Source organism: Harpia harpyja, chromosome 6 (assembly GCF_026419915.1).
Source record: "Harpia harpyja isolate bHarHar1 chromosome 6, bHarHar1 primary haplotype, whole genome shotgun sequence".
In the NCBI taxonomy this organism is placed as follows: domain Eukaryota; kingdom Metazoa; phylum Chordata; class Aves; order Accipitriformes; family Accipitridae; genus Harpia; species Harpia harpyja.
In genome coordinates, this window is record NC_068945.1 from 64526077 (window position 1) to 64553259 (window position 27183).

At 40.2% G+C, this 27183-nt stretch overlaps 1 protein-coding gene across 1 annotated transcript in view; it reads right to left on the reverse strand.

The window, feature by feature from the left end:
• The window catches only part of CELF2 (CUGBP Elav-like family member 2), a 379009-nt gene that overhangs the window by 312442 nt on the left and 39384 nt on the right, over positions 1-27183 (reverse strand). Inside the window, exon 2 of the mRNA XM_052790987.1 lies at positions 1005-1040. Coding sequence (XP_052646947.1) covers positions 1005-1040 — 36 coding nt within the window. The remainder of the gene's footprint in view (positions 1-1004; positions 1041-27183) is intronic.

The following is a 27183-nucleotide window of genomic DNA, read 5'->3' on the forward strand; positions in this document are numbered from 1 at the left end:
CACACAAGTTCTTACCTACAGAACAAAGTGATACATTACAGAGGGGGAAAAACCATCACATACGCTGAAAATCTACATATTTACAGCTTATCAATACAGACAAGCCAAATAATATACACCATGTGCACCATAAAGGCAGACATTTTTTCTCTGTATGTATTACCATGCTTAAAGAAAACTGACTTTCTTGTTGAAATATTCTTTTTACGTTATATATTGTATAAACTACAATACTGGTATTAACCAGAGAACAAACCTCCCCAAAACCATGACCCCATTAAAACCCCTTGCACCTCAGAGAGCAAAACTGGTGGCAGAAGATGCAAGAGGACTGAGAGCACCATTTTTTTTTTACTCACCAGGCATCTCTGCTAAGTGACAGGTTACAATATCAGATTTTTTTGTTTCCCTTCTCTCCACCCTTTTCTCTATCTGCATGATTACAGCATGTTATTGCATCTGCTGACAATATGTAGGCAGGTCTCTCTTCAAAAACCTCTACTGCAGCCTGGGAGTCTTGTCTAGTTCTATTATTTTATGAAAAGCTTTCTCAGCATAGAAGAATTTGGTCTAAGCTGCTTTCCTGCTTTCCAAATGAAAATGCCTTAAGATCACAGTGTTTTTTCCTCCTACCTCCACATTTCCCTCCCCTCATCTCTCAGGTGAAATTTAAAGCAAAAGCCAAACCACCTGCAATGGGTATAATTGCACAGCTGGAAGAAAGCCACATCTGGGATTTTTCTCATCAGGTGCATAATTGTGCTAAACCTCAAAGCAACTTCAATGTGGCGCTTTAAGCTGCGTAGTTTTGGTTGCGTCAGTATTTCACAGACATTTTGTCTGTCTGTGGCATGCGGTGTGTGTTCTCCTCTCTGCACCCCCAGTTCTCAGGATTCCAACAGTTTTCCTTAGGAAAAGGATCATGTTCTGGCTCAAAAAGTCGTGCTCCTTTCAGCACCTTCCAGACATTGATACACAGATGCAGTTTAGAGCAACTTGCTTACCTTGGTAATGTTCCAGATAACTCTGTGGCAGTCTCTCTGAAAGACACAAAGTGAGGAAAAATTAGCTTGTGTTTAAAGAAGCTATAAAATTTTAAAGACGCCTTTATACTGCTTATATTTTATAGGAGTGCAGACACACATACACAGCTTTATATGCAAACGCGTCATTTGCAGATGCGACGTCTGCATGATCATATACACAAGAATGTGAAAAGCAGATGATGGAGTGTGAGCTAAGGATTTCATCAGAATAAAGTTCTCAATGGTTCAATTACTCATTTTTTAGGCATAAAATTATCACTATTTCAAATGCCAGCACTGCATGGTCCTACATAGATGAAATGTAGCACTGGGCCAATTTTCCAGTGGAAGAAGTTCCTTTTTTTCAGTGCTGCAGCAAAAGCAAGACATTATACACATTTATAACCATGTTGTGCACTGAAAAAGATACCATGTTAATGTTAAATCTTCTTATATTGTGTTTTAGGCATGAGTTGTTTTCCAAATATGTGATTTTTGATCCAATTTACTTGTTTGAATCTGTTTTGTGGGTTTGCAATTTGTTTTGAGGGAAACTGAGTGTAAGATAGTGAAAGTGGGCTAATACAACCAGCATGTCACATTAAAGCACAATTAAATACATTACCGTTACCTATGTACACAGTCCTTAAAATACATCCCAGATCTACCACCACTGTATGTCCTTGCTCCCCTCCCCAGCACATTTGCTTAGACCTTATCCAAACTTCAGCAAAACAGCTGGATAGCTCCTCTATTTCTCCTTTCTCTCTCATGTATAAGACCTTAAAAAAAACAGCAAGGAGGCATAAGGTGGTTCGTTGTCCCAGACTCGACCAGAGGTCCAACTCGTTTCACACTTTGCTTGTCCAGTTATGAAATCTCTGTCCTATGTTTAAGTTTGCTGCATGAAAGATAGCTGGTTAGTTCACACCCTATTTGCTTCAGCTGAGATCCAAATTGCAAAATTTCAGATCTGTAGCTTTGAACTTGTGGTATGGGACAATTCTCAACATAATACTCTCTTCTCCTTGTTTACAGCTGAGGAACAGAAAATCCTTCCATCCACTTTTACATACAGGTGGTGGTGCTGGGGGAAATCTAATGTTGGGGTTTTTTGGGGGGGAGGTGGTGGTGGTGGTAATTAATACAGGTCTCAAAATCTTCCTTGCCTTAACAATTCCCAAAACTGTGGATCTAGTGACCTCTAAGCATGGAACCAAGCCTACGCATTTTTGTTCTGAGGGTATAAACCTTATAAATACAGATTGAACCCCCAAGCCTAATTTCTTTATGAATCCAAAGTAAAAAAAGAAAAAAGAAAGATATTTTTGAAAGCTCTTGTAGAACTTTACAATGTTCTGAAGCCACTTTTTTTGATGGGGCAACTACAGAGTTATTATACTAAGGCCACAATAATTCAGAGCTCCTCTTTAGTTCCAGATTCCTGATGCTTTTTGGCACTATATGAACTATGAGCAGCTACAAGGTCTTGTTTTTTTAAGGATTAATTTTTTTTATGGAGCACCCCACAGTGACACCCAGGCTTTTTCCTTAATGGTTACACTGGCCATTGTAGACTCCATTACAGTGTCAGAGAAGATAAAATGGTCCCTCTAAACATGCATGGCTTTGCATTTTCATTGAGTCTCTATCTTCAAGCTGCGCAGTTTGCCGGTCACAGAAGGTTGTCTTAAACCTCCCGGCGTTTTGCTTCAAAAGGCACAGAGCAGAACCGTGTTCGGTGGTTGCAAAGAGGAATAAGCAAAAAAAAAAAAAAAGATGGCTCACACCCTTTTCTTGCACACAGCATTCAGCGGCAGACCGACAGCTATATAAGCCCTTTCAGAAGAGCCAGTTCCCACCCCAGCAAAGGCAGACAGGTCTGTATTTAGCGGGTGCCTGTGATGAACAAAGTCCATGATATAAATGGCATCAAAGGTGAGAGCCAGGAGCAAGAGGAAGAGAATGGAAAGAGATAAGAAAATGAAATTAGAGTGGAGCAATACAGACTCGGTTTCTATGGGGTAATTTGATACAGCTGTACGTTTTAGATATTTTATTTTCATTAAACCTCTGCACGTTGGTGTCATACCACCTTATTTTCCAAGCCCTACTCATAACTTACACAGTTCAAAGAATTTATATGATATTTTCTGTAACCTATCAAAGAACTGGATCACTAAGTGGTTCCAACAGTCAGGAAATATTTCTCTTCCACCACTAATCACAGGCATCATCACCTTTCATTGAAATGCTTTTTTGGGGAAAGAACCTGGACTAAAAAGTCAGGCTGGGCGTTTCTTTGTTTCTTCTTCTAAAGGGACTCCCTAGCCTTTAGCTACCTATTATCGCTTTAATAACAGAATAGCACAAACCTTATTGCTTTAGGGTATGGGAGCACATTTTATAAAATAGCAGTTGCTCATCCAGCTTAAAGAGAGAACCAGGCAAATCACAGGTGGGTGTTGCAGGAAGCGTCAAGAAGCAGAAGCAGCTAGGTTTAAAAGAGGATGTTTAACTGGAAACACAGTCAGCTTCTGAGCAGAGCAGTGAGTGATTGGTGCATCTAAATTTCTAAAGATTTTCATTTTTGTTAAATAACCCTCTCTACAAGAGATGCTGGCCTTATGAAAACAATTATTAAATAGTCGATACAGCAGTAAAAAATCTGAATGTGATCAGAATGTTGAACAAAGACACTGCAGGCCTTTAGCATATACATTTTTAATGTAATTAATTGTGTTGCCAGTTTCACATTTGGTCAGATCAAATTCCAATTTTAAACAAAAATATGTAAGGTAACGATTTTTGAAATACAGATCAAACTCAAACAAAACTCTAAAATTCACAAGTAAAAGAGGAGAAGTCTGATTCTTCGCAACTAGCCAAAGTTTCCACTATTTCTCATAAACTCAGTAAACATTCAAACCATACCCACCCCCCCTTTAGATTATTAAACTAAAAATATTATTTTCCTAGAAAACAAACACAATTATCCCTACAATGTCACTGGAAATAAATGGTACATGGACTGCTGAAGACGGTTAATGTCCACTGTAAGTGTCCTATAAATATCAGGAATTGAAACACTGCTCTATAAATATATTTCATGGGAGTTTAAAAAAGAAAATCTTACGGAGCAAATTACTCATCAAGAAAACCCTTAAAGTTTATTTAAAGATAATGGATACAGTAGTATGGATTCTGCAGTATTTCAAGAAACTGAAGCTAGACTTATACAACCAATTTTCAGATCCCTAGTAGTCCCAAATGACACGTACAATAAATATAACTCATAATTTACTGTATCTACAGATATTTTTTTTTCCTAGGATAAAAACAAGAGAAGGGTAATACTCAAAGGGAAAATGAATACAAGACCACGTATTTTCACGTCCTGCCTATGATATGAAAGGATGACCTTGGAAAAGAGTGAAGATGGAAACCAAAATGCTTCGTTAGGGCTGCCCTGAATTCCACTGAAATCAGTGCCAATGCAAATGGGATAAGCTAATGCACAACAATGCTAAGGACAGAAGAGGACAAGGCTAAAGACCCTAGAAAAGCTGTTAGGTGGAGGGTGACATTATAAAAAGCAGTCACAGGATTTCCAGGAAGGTAATTTACAATTTCCCAGCATTTTGTGTTCAGCGGTGCAGGACCGATCTGGGGTAGTGTGGTCCGTACGTATGGAAGAGGAAGGTGCTTTTGAAGCCAGGAGGGTGCTGGGTGGGAGATCTGCACCCCCAAATGTTACCCTGTCACGTATGGTCTTCCAAAAAGATCAGATTGTGGGTTTACAAATTGTTCATTAGATCTGTGAGGAGCTTTGACCTACTGAAGAGGCTCTGCACCCTCCAGAGAGGACTACATAGCTATTCTCAAAACTCAGAAACCCAGTGTGGGTGAACCAAGCACCACGCACACATTTTGTCATTTCTCTCTACAGGCTGAGAAATCCTTCCCGTAGGATTGGGGTAGGATGTGTACCAAAGCAGAAAAGTATAAATATTTTAGTCAAAACCTTATAATGAAGTGGAAGTGGGAAGATCTGCATAAAGATCAGCAAACAGACTTTACTGCCTATTAGTTTTGTTTAAAGAAAGTTGTTCAGGAAAACTCTTCAGAGTATTTGGAAAGTGTTGTGTTTGTATTAAATGTTTTGTTCACTGAGAAATCATATGGTGCTCTTCCCTCAGAGGCTGACTGGCAGCTGTTGTTACCCACCTACGTGCAGGGTTTGGCACAACACAGCTCTGAGGTTTAACTGTGCAACGTTTTTGTCCGGTTTAATACTCCATGCTGTGCTTCCGCAGAGATGTAAACTGAGGCACGAGAGACAGGGCAGGGGTTTAAAGGGCAACTGAGTTAATCTTGTGTATATTCTGCGAGACGCATGCCAGGAAACTTAGCAAGTACTGTGTTCAAACCATAGGAGTCAAGGCTATGCTTAGAAAGAATTTTTTCTTCTGCAGGATCATGACCCTTAGTGATTTGGAAATCACTTTAGGTCTCTATTGAGAACAATTTTTGTTGTGAAAAGGAAAGCATATGGATTCAAGCTAAGCAATCTGTCGGGGTGCTGGGGAAGATGCAAAAAGAAAGGCAGCAACACATTCCTGCAATCGTGTCACCGTTCTTCCTTTTTCCATCTCACACTTTGGGGAGAGGATAAAGCCCGCCTACGGCACACGAGGCACATGAGGATAAGGACATAAGGATAAGGGCAAAGCTGAAGAAGGGATCTGTATGGTGTGTGATTAAGAAAGCAGCACAAATGCAAGCAGAAAACCCCCACGATGCAGAATACGGGAGTCTTCCAACTTGTGAAGACAAGTGTCCAAACCCTGAGGTCATGGTTGTACGCATCAGAGCCAGCAGTCATCATTTCAACCAGGAGGGTTAGATGGTCCTGTCTTCTCCAGGACAAGTGACCATGACCCATCTGATTCCCTGTAGGAGCAGTTAGATCTATCACTTATGCTCATTCTCCATGAAGCACAAAACCCCCCCTCAAAGTTAAGCTGATATTTCTGGTCTGGGTGAAACGTTCAACCCTTTACTAAACGGAGTCCTACACCTGGAACAAGCATTAATCATACCAGAAGGGATATACTTCTGAACAGAAATAAGTACAAGTTGAAGAGAAATGAAGTATTTGAGAGGATCACTTGAAAAGTTTTATATTTTTCCAGTAATATCCACTGTGAGCATAACTGGATATGGCACGTGTGCTGATAAGCTGTGTGTAACAAATTGCAATAACGTTGATAACTAGGAAGTTCCACCTTGAAATATTTCCAAATATTGCATAACCGTGAAGTTGTTCTTTGTTTTACCCCATGGGCAAATCTGGCTTGCCGGAACAAACGACGTGTCTGATGTTTCGACCACTCGTTCCTGGTTCTGCCTACACGCAGACAGGGAGCAGACACCATACCAACTCTCTACACTACACTCAGCAACACAAGAAAATCAGGGTAGAGAGGGGTCCAAAACATACTGTTGAGCAACACCTCTAAGCTACAGCATTGATGGCTCCTGTGACCACCAACTCAAAGGGCTACGTCCCATTAATTTCAATGGCTTTAACCAGACCATCAATAAACAGCTTTTTAAATTGTAGGGGTCCATGCTTGCACTGCGTAGACATGCATCAGTGATGTGGCAAGAGAAAAGACAGCTACTAATTGTCAGTATAAAGCAGAACTAAAGAAAAGTTTACAAAGGGAAATGAAGGATTTTCCACTTAAAGCAGGGGAGAACAGCTGAAGAGGAACATTAAATTAGCTTTAAAAGGAAGGTTGTATCAGGAGGAATATAATTACTTAGTTGGAATTTCACCAAGACTTGGGAGTCAATGCCTCTACTCTTGCAGAAAAGTGCCATGGGATTTTTAATGACCACAAATGGTCAGGACATTGATTTCACATTTCAGTTGAAAAATGGCACCTCCAAAGACACATTGTTGTCTCTGCTCTTCCTAAAATCACATGGGGCATTACGTCGGAGTTGACTTGGAAGAATTAATAACGTGTATTGAAATACCATTGTGAGACACAAGATATTTCACTGGTCTTAAATTGGGTAGTTTCTCAGCTTTGTTAGGGTGCAACAAAATAAACAAGCTCCAGTTGGATAAAATATGGGGTTTAAATTTTGAATTCAGTTTTGCTATGACTAATTTAATGGATTTCACAGAAGGTTTCAGTTTCTCTCTATCACATACTTTTAGCATATCTTTTTTTTTAGAATTGTTCCCTATGACCAGTAAAGGTCAAAATGGTAGAAAACAATTCCATCTTTAAAAAAAATTATGATATTAAAAAAATCAAGATTTCAAACTGATACTTTTGTAAGTATTTAATCTTTCACATAGTAAGCAGCAAATAAATACACTGCAGTTTTAAAACTTCACACAGAGCTTAGCTATCTAACAAGGATCATACATTTGCAGCAGAAATACTGCATAAACAGTCTCTGAATGTGCTATTTAAGTACAAGCTAAATACTCTTTTTTTAGGAAGTGATGTAACAAGTTCATATGTAAAAATCTATTTCTATACAAGCTGACATTCTGCAAGATTAGCTGACTGAGATAAAGGACATGAGCAAACATGCTTCTTTTTTTCTCCAATGATTATTTTTAAAAGCTGCATTTTTCACTATTCTAAATTTGCTACTTCTGAATTTTTCTTTCCTCCTAAGGTAAGGAGGAAAGAAATCTCTATGTATTCAGTGATAAGCGCCTGCCACCAAAACAGTGTAAGTCCAGTGTACATCCAGTACACAAATAATACCCCAAATAAAACACGTCCTCATCATTGTGACTATTTTATATATTTCATAAAAATTTAAGTCTCTATTTAATGCCCCCCCCAAACATCTTTGAAGACAGCAATATTATAACTTACAAGTTAAAGCGTAATTCAGGCTAAATCCTCACTCCTTGCAATTTACCTACAAATCCCAGCTAAGATCTTGGCCTCTTGTCTAAGCACCCGCCAAGGATGTCAGATGAAAGCTCCTCTCTCTTACGTCATCTGCTCTGGTATTAAAGAGCAAAATAAAAATGAATAGGTGGAAGAAACAGCAGTGTGTCCATTTTATAGGTTGGTAACAGGGGCACAGATAGGATGCAATTTAGCCAGGGTCATCAGGGAGAAATGCCAGGGCATAGAGGAGAAATGAAGAAAGATCCCACTTCGGTGCTTTGCTCCAAGGTCAGACCCTGCCATCGTGGATGTGCAGATACGGCTGTCGCAGCACAGGGACTGCCGTTGCCGTGTGTTCTTTCAGGGAAGTGCTGCATTTTGAAAGTTAATGACTCAGAAGCGAAGGAAGGAAGCACCATGGGTACAGAATTTGGCGCTCTGGGGCACAGCAAGCAGCAGGAAGAACATGTAGGAGAATCCACCACGGTACCAACTCCTACATCCTCACCCTGTTAGTACAGGGAGAGAAAGAAGTGATGCACAGGCTCCTGCCTCAGGGAGCTGTATGAGCTCAGTGGGAGGAAAATACCCTCTGTCTTTCTCCAAAATGAGAAGACCAGCCATCCAAAACAGAGCAGACACTCCTCCCCTTATGCGCTTTAAACCTGCTGTAACGTCCCTGGGTAGAAAATTTTGCACACTTGGTATTTGACTGACCTGTAGCTCATGCTACCATTTCCATTGATTGCAGTGTTAAACTTTACCACCATCTCTTCTCCATGGTACAAAGGAAAGGAGGGGAATCACACCTGAAGTCTCAGCAGTAATTTGAGGGCAAACTCAGTTGTACAAAAATAGAACTGAAAGAGAACTGTGGGCCATGTGTTAATTCTACAGAAGAATCATGGAATCATAGAATGGGTTGGGTTGGAAGGGACCTTAAAGAGATCATCTAGTTCCAACCCCCCTGCCATGGGCAGGGACACCTTCCACCAGACCAGGTTGCTCAAAGCCCCATCCAACCTGGCCTTGAACACTGCCAGGGATGGGGCATCTGCAACCTTTCTGGGCAACCTATGCCAGTGCCTCACCACCCTTACAGTGAAGAATTTCTTCCTTACATCTAATCTAAATCTCCCCTCTTTCAGTTTAAAGCCATTACCCCTTGTCCTATCACTACATGCCCTTGTAAAAAGTCCCGCTCCAGCTTTCCTGTAGTCCTCCTTTACGTACTGGAAGGCTGCTAGAAGGTGTCCCCAGAGCCTTCTCTTCTCCAGGCTGAACAACCCCAAGAAGTCATACAATCACGAGGATGCATAAGATTTATGAAGAAAGACACAGAAATTATTCAAGCACTATAGACAGTGATGGCCTAGATTCTTTCCTTGGTTTCTAGGATGTTGTACAGGGAAATATCTTCTGATATTTAAGACTTTATCATATTTGTGTAGGGTGCAGGGACCACTTATATGTACCATCTACACAAGTATCTTTTATGGTGTAGCAGCTGTTGGTTGGGTCAAATGTTGATGTCTTCGGTGATGAATGCCAAAAAGAAAAAGCCACCCTAACAACTATTCTCCATAGAACGCCCACAACTCACTCTTCTCTCTCCCCTGCCCCCCCACCTCCAATTTCACATGCTAACAGCTCAAAACTTTGGTATTCCCTGGAGCTGGATGTTTTCACTAATATAGACAGACTTGAAGCCAGTCAAAAAATTTGGAGGCTTTATTTAAACTTATTTCTGAGAAGTAACTCTTGATTCTCCATGAAGAAATGCCAAGCTTGGAAATGGCATCTCATCCTGGTGTCAGGATACTGAGATACTTTACTGAATCAGAACAACTTGGATACTTCAGCTAATTCAACTATTTATTCATTTTCTCACCCAATGCAGACCTGGCAGAGACTCGCATTTGGGAATCTGTAGTTTTGTGAAGCTGAGGGACTTCTGGAACAAAATAGGATGCTAAAATATAGGCACCTTAGAAGAACTAACATCAGTTAGGAAGAGGATGGCCTTACTTGCTCAATTCAATATGCAAACAACTTGTTTTCTACAGGAACTGCGCCGCCAGCTACCAGGGGAAAAAACCCACAACAAAACACAACAACCCCCCCTGAAGACCCCACAAATTCCCAGGCTTTGGGGTCTTCCTACTTCCAGTTTTGAGAGCAGTGAACTCTCACTGAATTTTTCCACTCAGAAGGCAGCAAATACCAGAAATCTCACAAGGTCAGCTCTTGCTGAAGTGTCATGCTGTAGGAGGGATGCTGGGCATGGCCACATGCTGTACCACAGGCAGATGCGAACTCCTCTGTCTACGCTTCCAGCTATGGAAACAGAAACCAGCTTTGATAAATGCTGCAGCTACCTTAACCCAGCTCTGAGGAAGCGTTCGATGGCTTTGGAAAAGCCTGTTTTCTTTATCAGAAGTTTCATCGGACGGATACAGGAACTACTGCAAACAGCTCATCTCTACCTGGAACACCGCTGTTGCCAACATCTCCTTCAGACATCTGCCCATATTGTCTTTTAATCCACCTGCTGAAATAGTTACTGCCTTTCTCTCTACTGGTTAGTCAACGATAGTCACTGCTTAGCTCCATTCTGTCCTGACATCTCCTCCTTGTGATCCCAAACCCACAAATGTCAGGTTGAAACATGGGATGGAATAGGAAAAAAGCAGAAAGGATGCTGTGAACAAGCCTGCCAGCCAGCAGTCTGTGTCCCATTAGCTGCAGTTCAAAACAGTCCTTATACGATTTCCATAAATACTGCAGTATCTTCTGGAGTATCTCAGCGCAAACAGCAACAGATGTTGGACGCTATTATTACTTCATTCTTGTTCACTTGTTGTTCATCTGTTATTTTTTGCCTTTTTTTTCTCTCTTGCCACCTGCCCGTCCACAAATCAGAAAATACAGTCAAGCTCTGTTCTTACTGGTCCCTCTACTACTGCCCAAAATTAAAGGGACAGGAGAAGAAAGGCGATAAAGATCTAATTCACTGCCTTATTTCTGACCTTAAAAGGATGGGTTGAATTTATTTTTGACAGCCCTAAGCAGAGAGAATAAAGCTGCTGAGCTGGCCACCTCAGGAAGTTGAATTACACAAGTACCACCGTTCTCTAACGAGTTCATTAATGTTACTGAACAATATATTGATGGTGTTGTGAAATTATTATATAAAGTGTTTTAAGGTGTATGTTACCAGTGATATAAATCTACAAGCAAGTCCTTTTCTCCCCAACCACATCCAACCCAAAAGATGTTAAGATAGTTCTTTAATGGCAAAAACTATTAGACTGCAATATATAGCAGGTACATCTATTAATCATCAGACCATTTATGTTCTGTAATTCTACTACAGTTAAATAACACGGACTACTAAGTACCTGAATCAGCTATTAGCAAGCATTCCTGCTCATTAAAACTCACTTATTTAGACTTTAGCAATGGTAAATGTAACCAGCCCTGGAGGAGTGTCACAGTGCTTGGAAATGGCACATTAAGCTTCATTTACCCAGCTACACTCACAGGCAGAGGGGGAAGGGAAAAATACAGTGACGGTCCATAACGAAGCTCAGAAGCTTTTTGAAGCTGCATTAAGAAAATGACAAATCTTACAAAGAGAGCCATAAAGCTTCCTCAAGTACAACAGTTCTGCAAGGAGCTATTTATCATAGTTTGTTGAAAAGACTCCTACGTTTAATACTATTGGACTGTGAGAGCTGATTATTAAATGTAATTACAGAAGTAGCACAGAAATAATAGTTTATTGCAGAGCATAAGCAACACTGTATTAACAAAGAGGAGCGGGGAACATGTTCAGCATTTGGAATCATATCATTAGCTTTTCTGGGAACACATACACAAATGTATACACATTTAATTCCACATTAGCTTCTACTAACCAGAATTATCCTTCACAAATTTCGGATCGGGGTCAATGCATCCATCTCTACTTGGAGTGAGAAAACAGTAGCCAAAGTGGCTTGCTATTTGGGTTTCAGCTTCTATTCCTTTTCTACTTAACACAGATTTATTAAAAAACACCCACAGCCTGCTGTCAAGAAATATTGCTCACGTTGGCTTATTAGCAGCCCTGTAATAGATACATTTTTGCTACGGTGCTGCCATTTGAAGCAAACATTTTATTTACAACATGCTGGTTATCAGGAGATTCTCCATGCAGTAAGCTTTTTGAAACAACAAGTTTTGATTTCTTATTTTTACCTGCAAGAATGAGTTTAACTTCTATTATTCCTACAACTTTGCATGCTTGCTTGTGTATCTAGCCATCCATTTTACCTTTTCTTTTTGCTGTGAGTGATTTCACCCAATTTCTTGATGCTGCTTCTTAGTCTTAGAAATCTGCCACTCACTTCTTGTGCATCGTTGTCCTTCTTGGTGAAACCCCTTTTTTAAAAGCACACTGTTCTTTCGTAAAGCCTTCTCTACTGCTTTTGGGTAGACATACACACTTTTCCCAAACTACAAAGCTGAACAAACTTAGAAGTACAGCTCCTTACAACTGGGGCTATAGTTTGTTCCAGCAAGCAGAGCAAAAAACCAACCCTATCCCAGCAGTCTAAAAGATCCCTTCTGGTCCACAAAGTTTAGGCTGAATCAACTCTGCTGCTGGTCCAAGACTGAAACATTTTGCAAAACTGTGTTTTGGAAGGAAGGCATTCAGTGACAGATGGATTTTATTTATTTTTGGGTAAAAGGAACATCTTAAAACAGGTTGGGAACATCAGAGAGGATCCTGGCACATCAAGACAAAGACTGAATGCATCTGAAGTACTCAAGAGGTGCAGAAATTACCATCACAAGAACATGCACACATTCATTGATAATATGGTGCCCACTGACCCTCACTCAGCAACGATCTGCTTTGCAGTATAACTAGTAGTTTTGAACCTCAACAGCCTCCTTTAAGCATCTGCATTCCCTCTTTATTTCACTATGTAACAACAGCTTAGTGTTTTACAGGCAAAACTGCACTCAAAAACAGGAGCTGAAAGCATGCAGCTGAAAAAAAGTTAGACTGTAAATCAGGTGCAAAGAGAAGAAATCGGAGTCTAACTTTAGGCATTCGCATCCCTAGCTTTTGTTCAAAGCAGCGTTTTCACATGGGCTAAAGACTCATGGGTTACATTTTCAAGAGGTTTGAATCTAAAAAACTTGTGGATAGATTGCTAACAAAGATTTTCAACCATGTTGCAAAATCCTTGGGAGCTCGGTGTTGATTATATTCAGATGCTTAAAATAAAAATCCTGCTAGCCATCTATCTGCATCAGTAGATACACAAGGGCATTTGAGAAAATCTCTCCTGGTCACAACACAACATTGGTGTAAAAGAAAACAAGTTTTCCTTTTGAAGGTTTTTGACTCATTTAGAACAGATAAATCACTGCAGCAGCACTTTCCAGGTGAAAATTATCTTGCCACAATAGCCATAAAAATAAAACAAAATCAACACGGATGGAATCCAAAGTAGGAGACCTAAATTATACATAACTATATTCATAAAACTACACCTCTGCTCAAAGTTGCTCTGTACACTACACATATGCCAGGATCTCTTAATCTGCTGCTGATGTGCTGCGTATTGCAGTCGTGTGCAATTACAGTTAGCTATAATTAAGAACAATTACAGCTTTTATTTCTCCACTTGTTCTTTAAAAAGCGCGGTTGTAATAAAACTTTTTTCCCCTCTCTTTTTTTTTTTTTAAAAGGTGAATATAATTATACATCCCTATAACATCTCCAATAATTAGTTTGACTCAAGTTTCTTCTGGAACAATTTTCATTTTAACTGTCAGATCTGCCATCTATAGTCAATAGAACACATTGTAAAAAAATTCTATCATTAACCTTTTTTCACCCCATAAATCTGCAAAAGAACTTGCAGAAATTGAAGAATTCATTGCTTAAACATTTAAAGGCCAAATTCAACTAACACCCCTTCCCCAGCAATACCTTCTTAATCACACTGAAACATTATTATTATTATTATTATTATACTAGCTAACTATAACAATAATAAATTAAAGCTGGGTATAAAAGGTATTTGGCATCTCTCTATATTTTATAGGCTACTTTCCAGCCCTATTCTCATAAAAGAATCTCTCTACTGTATCTTTGTTTAGAATCTACCCGTGATTACTAACCATGCAGACTGCAGGGAAAAGTAATTAAGTTTAATAGAAGCCACCCTCATTTTTGAAGCTGCCCTCAATTTAAGCCATAGAAGGAGAGTAATTAAATTTAATGTGTGCCACAGCTTTTAAATGAAGATATGGCATGTAAAATTCTCTCACTCGGTAACGCATCTTTTCCGAACACTGCAAAATAAATGTTGTGATGCAAAAAGATAGCAAACTACAACCACCAAGTCATGTTAAGTTTTCTTTTTCTACTGGCCATCTCTTCCAAGGGGTGAGGCCTTTGTATAAATTAAGAACAGCATAATCTAAATGATGAGAATTGGGAAGCCTGGAGTAGGATCACTGAACTGTTTCCTTATCTATCCTTTGCCCACATTATCTGCTTTGATTAAGTTTAGAGGAAGTTCTTGTGGCAGAGTCCATTTTTTACACGTTTTTAACAGATGTAACAGGTTTCTGACTACAGCCACAAATCTATAGCACAGACATTGTTTGCCAAGGAGAGCCTCTCCCAAAGTAGCTGAATTAGAAGCAGGGACTAATGAAATGCATTTCAAGACACAGGAACAGATCTCTCATGTACGTCTTCAGTCTTCTTCAAGTCATCAGAAGAAAAAATAGTGAAATTACTCCAGGTTCAGTTATTTTCGCAAGCAATAGTCTTACTACTTTTACACAGAAATATAAATTACAAACCAGGGCTATGAAAATATTTCACTCTTGCAAAGATTAACTTAATGAACGAGGAGCTCTGAGACAGAAAGAGAGGCATTTCCCCTTTTCCAGCTCTGTAGGCTCTCTCTGTAGGTGTAAATAAACGTTTCCTTGCAGAGAATCAGAGAAGTTTCATCAACTGATTTAAAATACATGGGGAATTTGGAGGCTTGAATTATGTTGTGAAAGGGAAGATGACTGCCACTTTTTGCTCAGAAGAAGGTTAGACCGAGATACTAAACTGACAATTGGTTCACAGAAGTGCTCACGACCTATTTCCAAGCAGCGTCCTCTCCCGAACACAGATTTGTACCTACTATTAGGGCTGAACAAAACTTCTGTGCTGAAACAGAGACCAGACTTGAGAAGACAAAACCTTGGACAGAATTTCAAAGGCCTTTTTGTCCAAAGGCTCCCCCAAAAAACAAGACAGTGAAAAAAAGGAGAAAGAAAGAAGAAGAAAAAGAAAAGTAGAGAGAGAATAAATAGATCCTTTATTTCAATTTTAGACCCCACCACAAACCTGCCATGTACTTCCCCAAGAGAGGGGTTGAATACTCCATTTTAGCAGCATAGAGAAATGATGGTGCACACCCTACATTGCAAGAACCTGTATGCACAGCAACAAGATTCACACACGTTTCATCTGCGTTTCATTTCTTTACAAAATTATCAGAAGTGAACATCCATAATAGTAAACAAGAGGCAAAGAGGGTTTCATGTCTGGCTGTCTCCCTGACAAAGCCCACAATCTTATATCCATCAGTTCAGGGACTGTTCAATAGGCAGATCCACACTTTGAATCTTGAAGCCACTGCTAATATAAATTGCAAGCAATTTGGGAAGAGACTGCATTTGTAGTTATTTTTAGTTTCATGAAAGAAAGAAGAGATTTGTTTATACATATCATGACAAAAAAGTTGGATTTTTTGGTTTTAAAGTAGCAAAATAGGACAAAATTGCTGTTTAAATTCTAATTTTTACTCAATTATATTTTAAAGTGATCCTACCAGATGCTGGAACTAAAGCAACATGATTTTGCTATATTTATAACTAAGCTGCAAAACATTGCAACATTTACAAAGAGAAGAAATCTCTCTGCTAATGCCAGGAGAAGAATAAGCTCAAATGCTATTGCACATGATGGCTCTTAATAGTTGGCACGAAGAGAGGAGAAATGTCTCTATAACAACAGTATCAAGGAAACTTGCATTGCAAATATCACATCATCACAACAAGGAGAAAAAAAAAAAAAAGGATTTGTGGAGAGTGTTAACATGAGGACATACATCCACATGCTCCCAAATACTCAGGATGGATGTAAACCAAGGCAAGCAGTGGTCTCTTTCCTCCTTGCCCCTAATCCGAAATCCCTCTTCCCATCCAAACCGCCTGCTGTTCATGCTTTCTGCTTCCTCTTAGGAAGCAGTATCCTTTTCTCGCACGTTTCCCAATCAATACTTTGGCCCTTCTGCTGTCGGCTACCAACAAGACAACTCCCACTGTTCCCTAATAAGCCCTCCTGCTTTCCCCCAGTGGCTTCAGCAGAAACGTGGGTTGTGGACCGGCTGGCCAGAAGCTTAGGGGAAAAAATTAGACCAAACACAAAATAAAATCTTCAGCAGCCTCTCTCCTCAATTCCCACCCACAGCAATTGCTAGGCTTACAACACAACCTTCATCCCTCATCTCATCCTCTCTTTGGAGGCTGTGGGTCTTGTAGGGTCCTGTCGCAATTGCCAAGTGCTCCAAGTGTTGGTGGGATGCAATTCAGCCTGCGATGCTGGAGCAGCAAGTCTCCCCCAGGGCACCGGCATACGCCACTCAACTGGTTAAAAATGAAACAGAGCAAACGGGAAATTTTTGAACAAATGCTTTGAGATTATGGAGCACACGTTACAGCTGTAACCACCCACAGTTCCCTCCTACAGAACAGAAACACTGAAAGCAAAAACCATTCACTGCAGAAGTTGAAAAATAACAAAAAATGCAGCAGTAAGTATGAAATTAAAGCCTATGGGTATTTCCTGCACGAACTTCTGCAAAGAAAGAGGGGAAGTTTGCAGGACACAACAGAATAAGAAAACACAGCCTTAGTTTACGAGTTCATGAAAAGTGCCAGGACTGGTGCACAGGCCTGCACTAGTTATTATGTTCATCACTCATTTCTCATTCATGAAGGAAATTATATTTTACAGTAAAAAGGTGCAATAGTGGGCGGGGTGGGAAGGACAGCCTCTTCTTTCCATTATTAAAAATAACTAAACTAGGCAAAACCCCAGATAACCTCAGTTAAAAATTTTCCAAGTCTCTGAGGACAGCAAAGAGAAGAGCAAGAATTCAATGTGCCATTCAGCAGGGAAAAGGGCTGAGCGTTCTGTAATGCTCTTGGAAAAGAAAAAAAAAAAAAAAAGATAAAAGCAAAACTACATGCTTTCCACCATGGAACTAATTTTTTGTGTTCACTACTTGCAGCGATCATTCAGCTCTACGGATCAAAAAAATCCTACTGATACCAATGTGCGTGGTCAATCAGCAGGATATTCTGTTTCAAATATGAGATCTGAAGTTGTTTCTTTGATTTTTTTTTTCAAAAGTGCGACAGAATTTTCCACTTCTGCCAGTGCCAATCATGTTCAGGTAAATGTTACAGCTTCTGCAAGTGCAAATTAAAGACAATTATAACCTGGCTAACCTACCTCATCATTAAAATGCCTGGCACATCTCATTTGCCCATGGAGCGGAGATTTGCTGCTATCACATTCACTTGGGTACGGAAATACTCGTCTTTAGATGCTATGGGCGTGCTGATTGCTCTGATCAAAGAAGGCAAAAATGGAGGAGTCTGTTTGCCCCTCTAGGAAGGAGTACTGCAGTGTAGGTGGAAGAACATTTTGTCAATAATACCATTTGGGTAAACAGCTTCCAATAGCATCGTAATGCAGGTGTGTTTAGGAAAACTAAAGATTTATTTTTCTGGTACCAATTACTTGGAGTGACCACACCAACCACACCTGGGAAAAAGTAGGCCCAGTGAATGAAAGTGTTAAGGGTCTTAATACGTACACCTTAGGGGGTACTGTATTTCAAACTGGTATTAGGAACTCCTTATGTATGAGACCCAACTTAAGTCATCGCACCTCCATGACAGGTGGAAATTGGGTGCAACTACAAGAGCTGTAAACAAATCAATGCCAAAGAGAAAAATACTGAGAAGAATAAAAATAGCTATCAGCAGAAGTCCTTTAACAGCAGACTCAAATGCAGAAAACAGAAACCTCCAACCCTCCTGTCCACAGTAGACATATATACAACAGTTTATTTCCAACTGGGGAGCCCATATTAGTGAGAACTCCCTCTGGTTGCATTATATTTTATATATAGATTATATTCTCTTTGAGCCAGAAGCAACTTTTTTGTTGCATTTACAGACAGCACAGAGCACAGCTAGGGCTTTGAGGTGATGCCATAAGTGTTTCAAGAGAAAAAAACAGGAATGTTTCAATACAAGAACAATTTTCCTTATTGAAGTTTTAACCCATTTAAAATCCTGGCTAGTTTGGGTTTAAAACTTTATAGCAGGGACAAAAGGAGAGTTTTCTCAGCCAGGCAGAGATCTGAACATTTCCCCCCAGCTGAATCTCTTGAGAAGGAAGGATATCGAAGCAGCTCTGCCATCCCACTGAGAGGTGCAAAGCTTTCTTGGATATTATTAGTTTATGAAGCCACAGGCAAGGCTTTTTGAAATACAGAGGGTGTGGGAGGTGTGGAGTGAACTGGCATATTCGAACAACTGGGACATATCAGATGAATGAGTTGTAACCACCTGAAATCCTTACAAAACCCCTGATATTCAAGGGTTGGCCACATTCACTTAACGTTGGTGGACCTGAATGCCATCAGTGAAATTCAAGCCAAAAGACAAATCCCACAAACAAAAACCCCACTTCTTTCTTATTGAAACGTGACCTTTTCATTTCACGAAATGTATGTCAACTTAAATCTTGTCAACCTGACCCCAATCTGTCCTATTCCCCGAACCTATGGAGCTCTTCGCAGAAGCCATTCCCACCCCAGGCTATGATCTCGTCAGATCTCATAAGTGAAACGGGGCCAGGTCTGGCCGGGACTGTGGGAGACACCTCCGAGGGAAGCCCAGGTGCTTCAGGGAGTTCTTGGTGGCGACTCTCACAAGTAGCGCTCTTTGAGTTAACACCAAATCCACACGCCACAGCGACATTAAGGCTATCAGGCTCCTAAAAGCTTTGTATTTTAAATAGGAAGGACTAGGAATTAGAAACACTTTTATAAACTCCAGGGACACTTCCCCACATGCACAACAGTGACAGTTACATTATCATCTGTCAGCTATTGAAGTTCTCCTCTCATAATCTAATACTATCAACATGCATGAGATTTTTACCCATTTTTTAAAAAAAAAAAAAAAGACAAAACCCAGCAAGCTGACTGATGTTCTTGCTTTTTCCTTTCCACTGCTGAGGTTTATCTCCATACTTCCACATCTTTTGCTGGCAGAAGTCTCAGTGGCCCTTCCTTATTTGACTGCCAGAAATGTGTCTTTTTAACTTCTTCTATTTTTAAATCTCTTCTAGTCTGGTTTACTCCCAGTATTCAGTTTGCGGTCACCTCCTCTTGCTTTTCACTCCCCTTTCACATCATCTTCCTCTGCCCCAGCTTTCTTTATTCTGGCAATTTTGATCTGTATGTATACCCTTGCCTCCAGAAATACAGTCTACTTCACCTCCTCTACTATCAATCAATAAAATTCAAACACAAGTATTTTATCCACTACACAAAACATCAGTACATCAGGCCTGTTTCCTAAAGCCACATTTTCACCCAATCCAGGTAGAATAGTGAACCTGGAGTATACATAACAACCTAGTGCACAAGTTACCAATATACTGCAATAGTCAGCTATGGCCAATTGCCACTTCAATTACTTCTTACTGTGCTCATATTCTTGCCTACGTGCCACAGACTGCTTAGATGCAAGTTATTTTGACCTAGTCTGCACCTTCCCTCCTATTTAGCAAGTGACAAACACACAATGTCCCAGAAAATAAGACTAAACAGGAAGCTGGTACGTAAGGAATGGTCAATAATTTTATGTAAGATGCTCCGTTATTGACTCAACTCAGGTATTAGCTATGTTTTTAATGGTCCTAATCTTTCAGTGTTGTTTACCTGAAAGGTTCTCACTTTACTGACCTACACAGAGTGGGGAAAAAAGATTAAGCTGGCTAGTGTAACAGGTCTTACACCTTCAAAAAGAGCTTTCAGTAGAAAAGAGAGAAAAAACACTGGAAAAAGATTGATTTTCAAAGTGAGCCATGGAAATCATAAATTCCTGTACTCTGTTTTAAAGTGTTTTCTACCCTGGCAAAAGCACTGATATGTCTTGTTGAGCTGTGTAAAGAAAGCCAACATGTGAATGGTAGCTTTTTTAGCTATCACTATATAAGCTCTACTTGTCAGGTTTCTAATCGCAAGCTTTCCGCTATTTTCTTTGGTTATTATGTGAGATGCATTCACAGGGATCTCAAAGAACAGTTGGAGCACTACAGATATAGTACATGCGTTCTCTGAAATTTCATTACGTATAGATTAACACCTCCAAACAGGCGCCATCTCACAGAACGGCAGCCAGAAGTAGAGAACAACAAAAAAGCAAATCCACAGATTTCAGACTGAAAGATTTCCTTGGCTTAGATTCGTTTTTAGAGTTGAATTCACATACATTTAGAATTTATACCTTTAGACTTTTTTTTTTAAAAACAAGCTGTAGATCATTATTTTCCCTATTATTTCCCTGAAAATGAATGATGATTTTTATCCAATGATTAGGAACTGAAGAGACACACAAAAGCAGATTGTGCCTTCACCAACCTGCTGCATTTTCTCTGGGCAAATCACCTAAAAGTTCACAAAACTTCCCCTTGTGCTCTGCCAAGCGGCTGCAAAAGCCGAGCAATAACTTATCGAATAACAATATTAGCATTCACAGGCAGCTCCAGAAATTACATATACACACAGAGGGTTATTTAACTGCACGTCCTTTCATTTCCCCTGGATGAAATCACTACCAAGCTACAAAGAAATGTAATTAATCGGCACTGCAAACACACACAGACACACACAGGCAGCACCAGCTTGCCTGACCCGCTCCCGTGCTCAACCACTTTAAGCGCATAGACAATTTAAAAGGGGCTGTTTCCTTGCCCGCCCCGGCCCCGAAGTCCATCCAAAAATAATAAGTGAATCTGAATTTAGTTTTCCAACTGCCTTTTGTGTTCAATGTAATGCTACTACAGCTCACATTCATCTTATGTCACCCCACAGCGTGCTCAGACAGAGAATTATGCCGTATCTGCTCCTAATGATTCAGCTAAACGTAGAGCTGGGAGAAAGACGAGGGGTTTGGCGAGCGGCAGAACCGAAGGCGCCTTGTTGCCCATTGATTTATGTCTCAAAGTTGCCCTCCCACGCAAATTTTTGAATAGCTAATGAAGGTTGATCTCCTGGCTTTCCCTTGTAGAGACTACTTTTTCTCCTCTGTAATGCCTGCTATTTTCATGAAACTGGCAGAAATTAAATATATCTGAGACCTCTGTGCCTGTCAAATTTGGTTAAAATGTATTCACTGGCATAAAAAGCCGCAGAGACAAGAGGAGAAAAAATAGGGGCTGACAGACAATTCAACTATATAATCCTTGCTTTGTCAGTGAAACGGAGGGGGGGAAAAAAAAAGAAAAGAACAACAACAAAAAGAGCAACAAACCAAAACCTGGCTCCCACAACATGGCAGGAATAACCGCACACCACATTTGTCCTGTGCTCAGTCATTTACACGCAAACCCTTTCACTGCAAGGGTCAAAGGATGCAGAGCATCTTACAGCGAACAAGGGCAACAAAACCAACCCAAATACAAGAAAGAGGGCCAAAATAAACTAAAACCAGATTTCAAATGCCACAGAAAAACCCAAAACTCTTCCATGGCTGACAGCCAACACGCTTTGGATCAAGGTGGCGACCAGTCAGTCTATGATCAATGCTTCAGGCAGACTATGGAGAGCATATCATCAAATAAAAAAAATTTAAAGCAGATACTGCAGGTTAACTGTGAACTCTGCGCGGCCAGTATGGTCCACCAATTTTACCTGGAGGCTCCAGAGCCCCAAACAACTGCGGTTACCAAAACCCTGCTAACAGTCCTTAATTTCTGTTCGCTTGCGCTAGAAATGACAGTCAGACTTGCTGGATTTCACCTCTGATCCAGCAAAGCTCTTAAGCACGTGATTAACTTTAGGCACGTGGCAAACAAATGAAGGGGGAAAAAAAAAAATGCTTGTGCACTTAAAAGCTCATGATGTGTTAATCATGCTGCTGCCTCTGGGCCTTTGTGAAGGGAAAAAAAAATCTGAGAGAAAAAAAAGCCCACCAGTTTTAATTCCGAGCTTCTCTATGAATATCAAGTTGGTTACTTTGAATTCTGTCATAAACTGTTACATTTAAATATATAAAAACGTACACCAGGCTAACACAGCACTTTATTCCCTCCACCTGCTGCAGATTGAAATAGAGGGTCCACTCTGTGCACAGAGGTACTCTATGAAACCTCCCACCAGCAGCAAGACTCGAGCATCGTTTTTTGATCACAGCGGATCGGCAGGATGGCGAAAAAGCTTTGCTGATGCTATACAATAAAAGAAAAGAAAAAAAAAAAACAAAACCCCACTATTTGAAATCCAGGCTAGATCACAGAAAGCCACAAGAATTTACCCCAATTTCAAAAGGATTTGCCAAACAGGCTGCTTGTGCCTCGGTTCGGCTTCGTACGCCTCGGCTGGGCCAAGACACGCCATCTGGTTCCCAGCAGCGCTCGCTCCAGTCCGTGGGAGTTCTGCCTCCAAAGTGACAGCGTGATGTGGCCCATTGTCCTCTACAAAGCTAGCGCCTACGCGCTTTTAATAGATGTCGTTTCAGGCAGGCATTTGAGGTAAAACAAAAAAGAAAAAGAAAAAAAACTGAAACCAAACAACTAAGCGAACATGGTGCTGAGGATTTGATCTGCGTTCATTTGTCACTGGAGTTCCCAGGGACAAAAAGATTATCCTCATTCATTACCGTCTCTTATGTCTGCTTCATCTTAGTGGGTGCAACCCTCTCTTCCATTCACTGATAGAGGGGAAAAGTCGATTGAGATACATTAGTAAGCAGAAAGATTTAAGATGTGCAGCTCTATCATCATGCTGCAAACTTCATAAATAATCTACAAATACTTAAGCTGGCTAGAAAACTTCCAGACAATGTATTTTATACTTCTTTATTTTCAGGTACATCTCTCGGAAGGAAAAGGTTAGCCCATACAAACATATATCTAGCCAATATAAATACATATACTATTCTCCTATTAGATCGATTTCTAAGTCTATTTGAACAACGTAAATTATTTCAGCAAAGTATACATCACTGCCAAACACATTATGGGATTTCCCGCATACCTAAACCTGGCCTCAGGACAAAATGCCCTGTATGTTCCTGCTTAGACCGTTTGAAGTTAAGCTCTTTTTTTCTTTATTCTTTTTTTTAAATTTATGCTTTGCCATATTCATTACTGCTTCTCATCGGTGCAGCTGACATCAGTTGTTGCATTACATATGCCAGCAGACAGACTCCTACCTCTTATAGACTGCTGCCTACAAACTACAACTGTTTATTATTCTCAATGCGCACAGTGCCAGCTAAATCAATAGTTCAAAAGCCTTTTTCAATTCAAATGGACTTTATGAAGTACTGCACCGTAATAAACACATGCAGGCAGAATGTTTCCCCAATTGCTTACATGACACAACTCTTATTGCATAAAGTAATACAACCACCACATTTTTCTTACTATGCAGAGTCCCAGTTAAGTCAGGAATGAAATTATCCTATTAATCACAGATGAACGGGGTGTACTGGCAATGACATATAGTAAATAGTGATAAAAGAGAAATACAGTGACAAAAATCCTCGCAGAGATCACTCCTAATGTGTTAGGTACTGTTGCAATTTGGACCAGTTTCCATTTCTTACTCGGCAAATTTCCCCACATAAGTGGTTTTATAGGTTCCAGATAGTTTAAAGAGCCATCAGGACAAAAAATTGTCTACTCAATTGCAATGAAAGCAATAAATATGCTTCTCCTATGCCTAGGAGGACCATTAGGTCTCCTCCTTATCCCCACAAATGGTCCTCCTTCACACAAGCTGTGCTGTCGACTTGCATGACATTTTACTGAACTAAGACCAGGACCAGAGATATTCAGCACTAGGATAAGCACTCACATGAACGGACTGAAGGAGCCAGGCAAAAGAATGACACTTCCAACATGACCAGCAATTTAGTCAGTAGGACTTATTTATACAGAGATGATGGAAGGTCTTAAACCTTTGCCCTAAATCTTTTTACATCATTGTCAGAGCTCAATCCAGGTCCCAGCCCAGCTAAATGTTTAAAGTGGATCACTCAGATCCTTAAAACTCAAGGATTTGCTCAAATTTATTCAGGCTTTACTAAAATTCCATGCAAAATAAGAATAGTAATTACCACAGGGCAATTTATCCTACTTTCTTTTTCCTGCTCTATTAGCAGAAATCAGTCAAAACAGAGCAATGACTCCAGCTCTCTTAAAAAAGGTGGCAAAAGAGTTATCAGCCAAGGATGGTATTGTAAGTACCAGCCTGCCCACTTGCTATCAATCAGATACTACTGGCAGAGCAATAAAGAAAGAGTGAGATAAGAAGGAAACATCTGTCAAGCAACATCCCAGACAGGCAAGAAAGAAGGAAAGCAGTCTGGGAAAAGAACAGGCTAACAACAAAAAATTACCAGCAAGTAATTTTCCCAGTGTTGTACATTCCTTTTCTCCCACCCTATGAATAGAAATTGGTGAGATAGCCCAGGTAGTGAGTTTGCTATTTGAGGCAACTTCTGGCTGAAAGGATTTTTTAGTGACAGATCATGACTGAGGAGCAACGCTTTGGCTGGTTTGACAGCTTTCAAGGCAGTTTCCCAGCACTCCAGCCACTCGAAGGAGTCATGACACTTTACATTTACGACTTAGATAACAGCAGCCAAGCTGATGCGCCCAAACCACAATGGCCTTCCCACTCAAGACAAAAAATGGACTTCAAGGCTTTGGTCACTCGAAGCACAAGAACAATTATGCCCTTTTTACAAAACTAAACACAGAAAAGGTGATGTTTGGAGGCCTCCCTAACAGTTGCATGGGGAAAAAAGCTTATTTTCTTGAGGTTGTTGTGGATAGGCATAGGACAAGCCAGCTGTTGAATGCAGACATTAGTTATCATGCAACATCTTGGGGGGTAGTGGGAGTAGAGACTGAATTGTCCAACTACAGAGATTAAACGTTGAGAGATAAAGAAAACGAGGTAAACTTCATTCTGACGTATGTGAAAGAGATAACTGTGACAGAGAGCTACACAAGCTTCCAAGTGATTAGTACTAATATTCTTTGCATTATCAAGCTCATGTTACTCAAGTTTACTTATTTGCATAAGAAGCCGTATAGGACTGAACTTGCCACAGAAGAGGAAAAGTGGGTCTGATAAATTCAGAGAACTATGATTGTTGCCTTGTTTTTCCTTTTTGTAATTGTTCTTGATGTGTTTCTTTGTGGGTTTGTTTTTGTTTTTCTTTTAAATCTAATAACTCCTAAATAAAGTAAAAAAGAAAAAAATTGCATTAAGTAATTGTTTTCTGCTAAACTGGGGATAACATTAAGCTCATGTCCCTTGCAGTGTCTTCCTTCTATCACTGGTCCTGCCTTAAACCAGCATAAACTAATCAGGAAAAAAAAAATAAATCAACCCCAAATAAAACAAAACCCTACCCTGTCCATTGCTGAGTTTTCTCCAAATTTGTTTTGGGTTAGGACGCACTTAGGCTGGAATCTCTTAGGAGTATCACTTTGACCACTTATGCATATAAATAGACTAAATGAAAATGAACTACAGAGGTTTTTTTCTCATTTTCCCTTTATAAGGAAACACTTTGTAAATACGAGAATACAAGACACTTTAATTTCAAGATGGCAAAACCCAAAACATTAAGTATATCTAAATTTGAACCATCAGCTCACTCATACTGCAATTCAAAAGACAAAAACCACAAGAGTTTCAAGCTAGGGTTGAGTAAGATTTCATGCTTACCCAGGTCAAAGTCATAAAATGCTCAAATATATGTTTTGGAAAGACAGGATACAGGATTATCAGCTGCTTCACTTTTATTGCAAGTCCCACGGTAGCACTTTTCTTAGTAGGATGCTTTTTTGTTTGTTTTACAAGTAAGTTTCTAAGCTTCACTTTAATGGAGGGGGGGAAAAAAAAAACCAATGCACAAAAGAAAATAACAACTTAACAGCTTTGTATACCTTCAAGCATTTGAAAGAATATCTTCCTCGTTTCTTTGGAGGGCCCATGCCATAATGTTTTGATGAGGATCTCTTAAATACCTGGTTACTTGTGCTGGGATGGATGGATTCCTGTCCTCATCCAGATAATGCCTGCTTTACTCATCTCCATTTTTGCTATGCCATCACTTGGGTAAAAAGAGGTGCTTTTCTTGGACGTTGAAGGAAAGACAGGAGCTGGTTTTCAACGCGACAGTATCACAGGGTGCACCCATGGCTGTGAAACCACCGACCCCGGATCTGAGCCCCGAGGTACCTGGATCCTGCCTTGCTGCAGAACAGGCACTGCTTGCAGGAATTCAACCACTTCCAGTGTGTATTTGCTGCTTGTTTAAGAGTTTGGGAGGGCAGTGAACCACAAACTGCCCCTTACAGCACTCATTCCTCAGAGTTTACTGGATATGGATTGCTGTAACGTTTTCTACATCAGGGATTTGCGTGTTTTGACCCATTTCCCCCAGAAGGCAGCAGCTGGGAAATAAAATGCCCATTTAGAGATTTTCCCTGTCCCACTCCGACCCCTCACCTCTCCCCTCTCGGGGGGAAAAAGGAAAGCAATATGGCAGCTGGGAAAGTCCTGCGTCCGTAGGTCCTTCCTCCGGTGTTGGGCTGCATTATGGGAAGTGACAGTGTTTATTTTCCATTAGGAGGAAGTGCATTGCTGTGCATGGAAGGAATTAATTGCTTTCATTTGATTACCTAAAGGCTGACCACCTGTGGGTACAATCAGCATTGTTTTCCTCTCCTGATGTAAACAAGAAAGTAATTGAAAGCCTAATGTGCACCCAGCAGTAAAAAACCAAGAAAGAAGGACCAGGCCTGTAGCAGCACA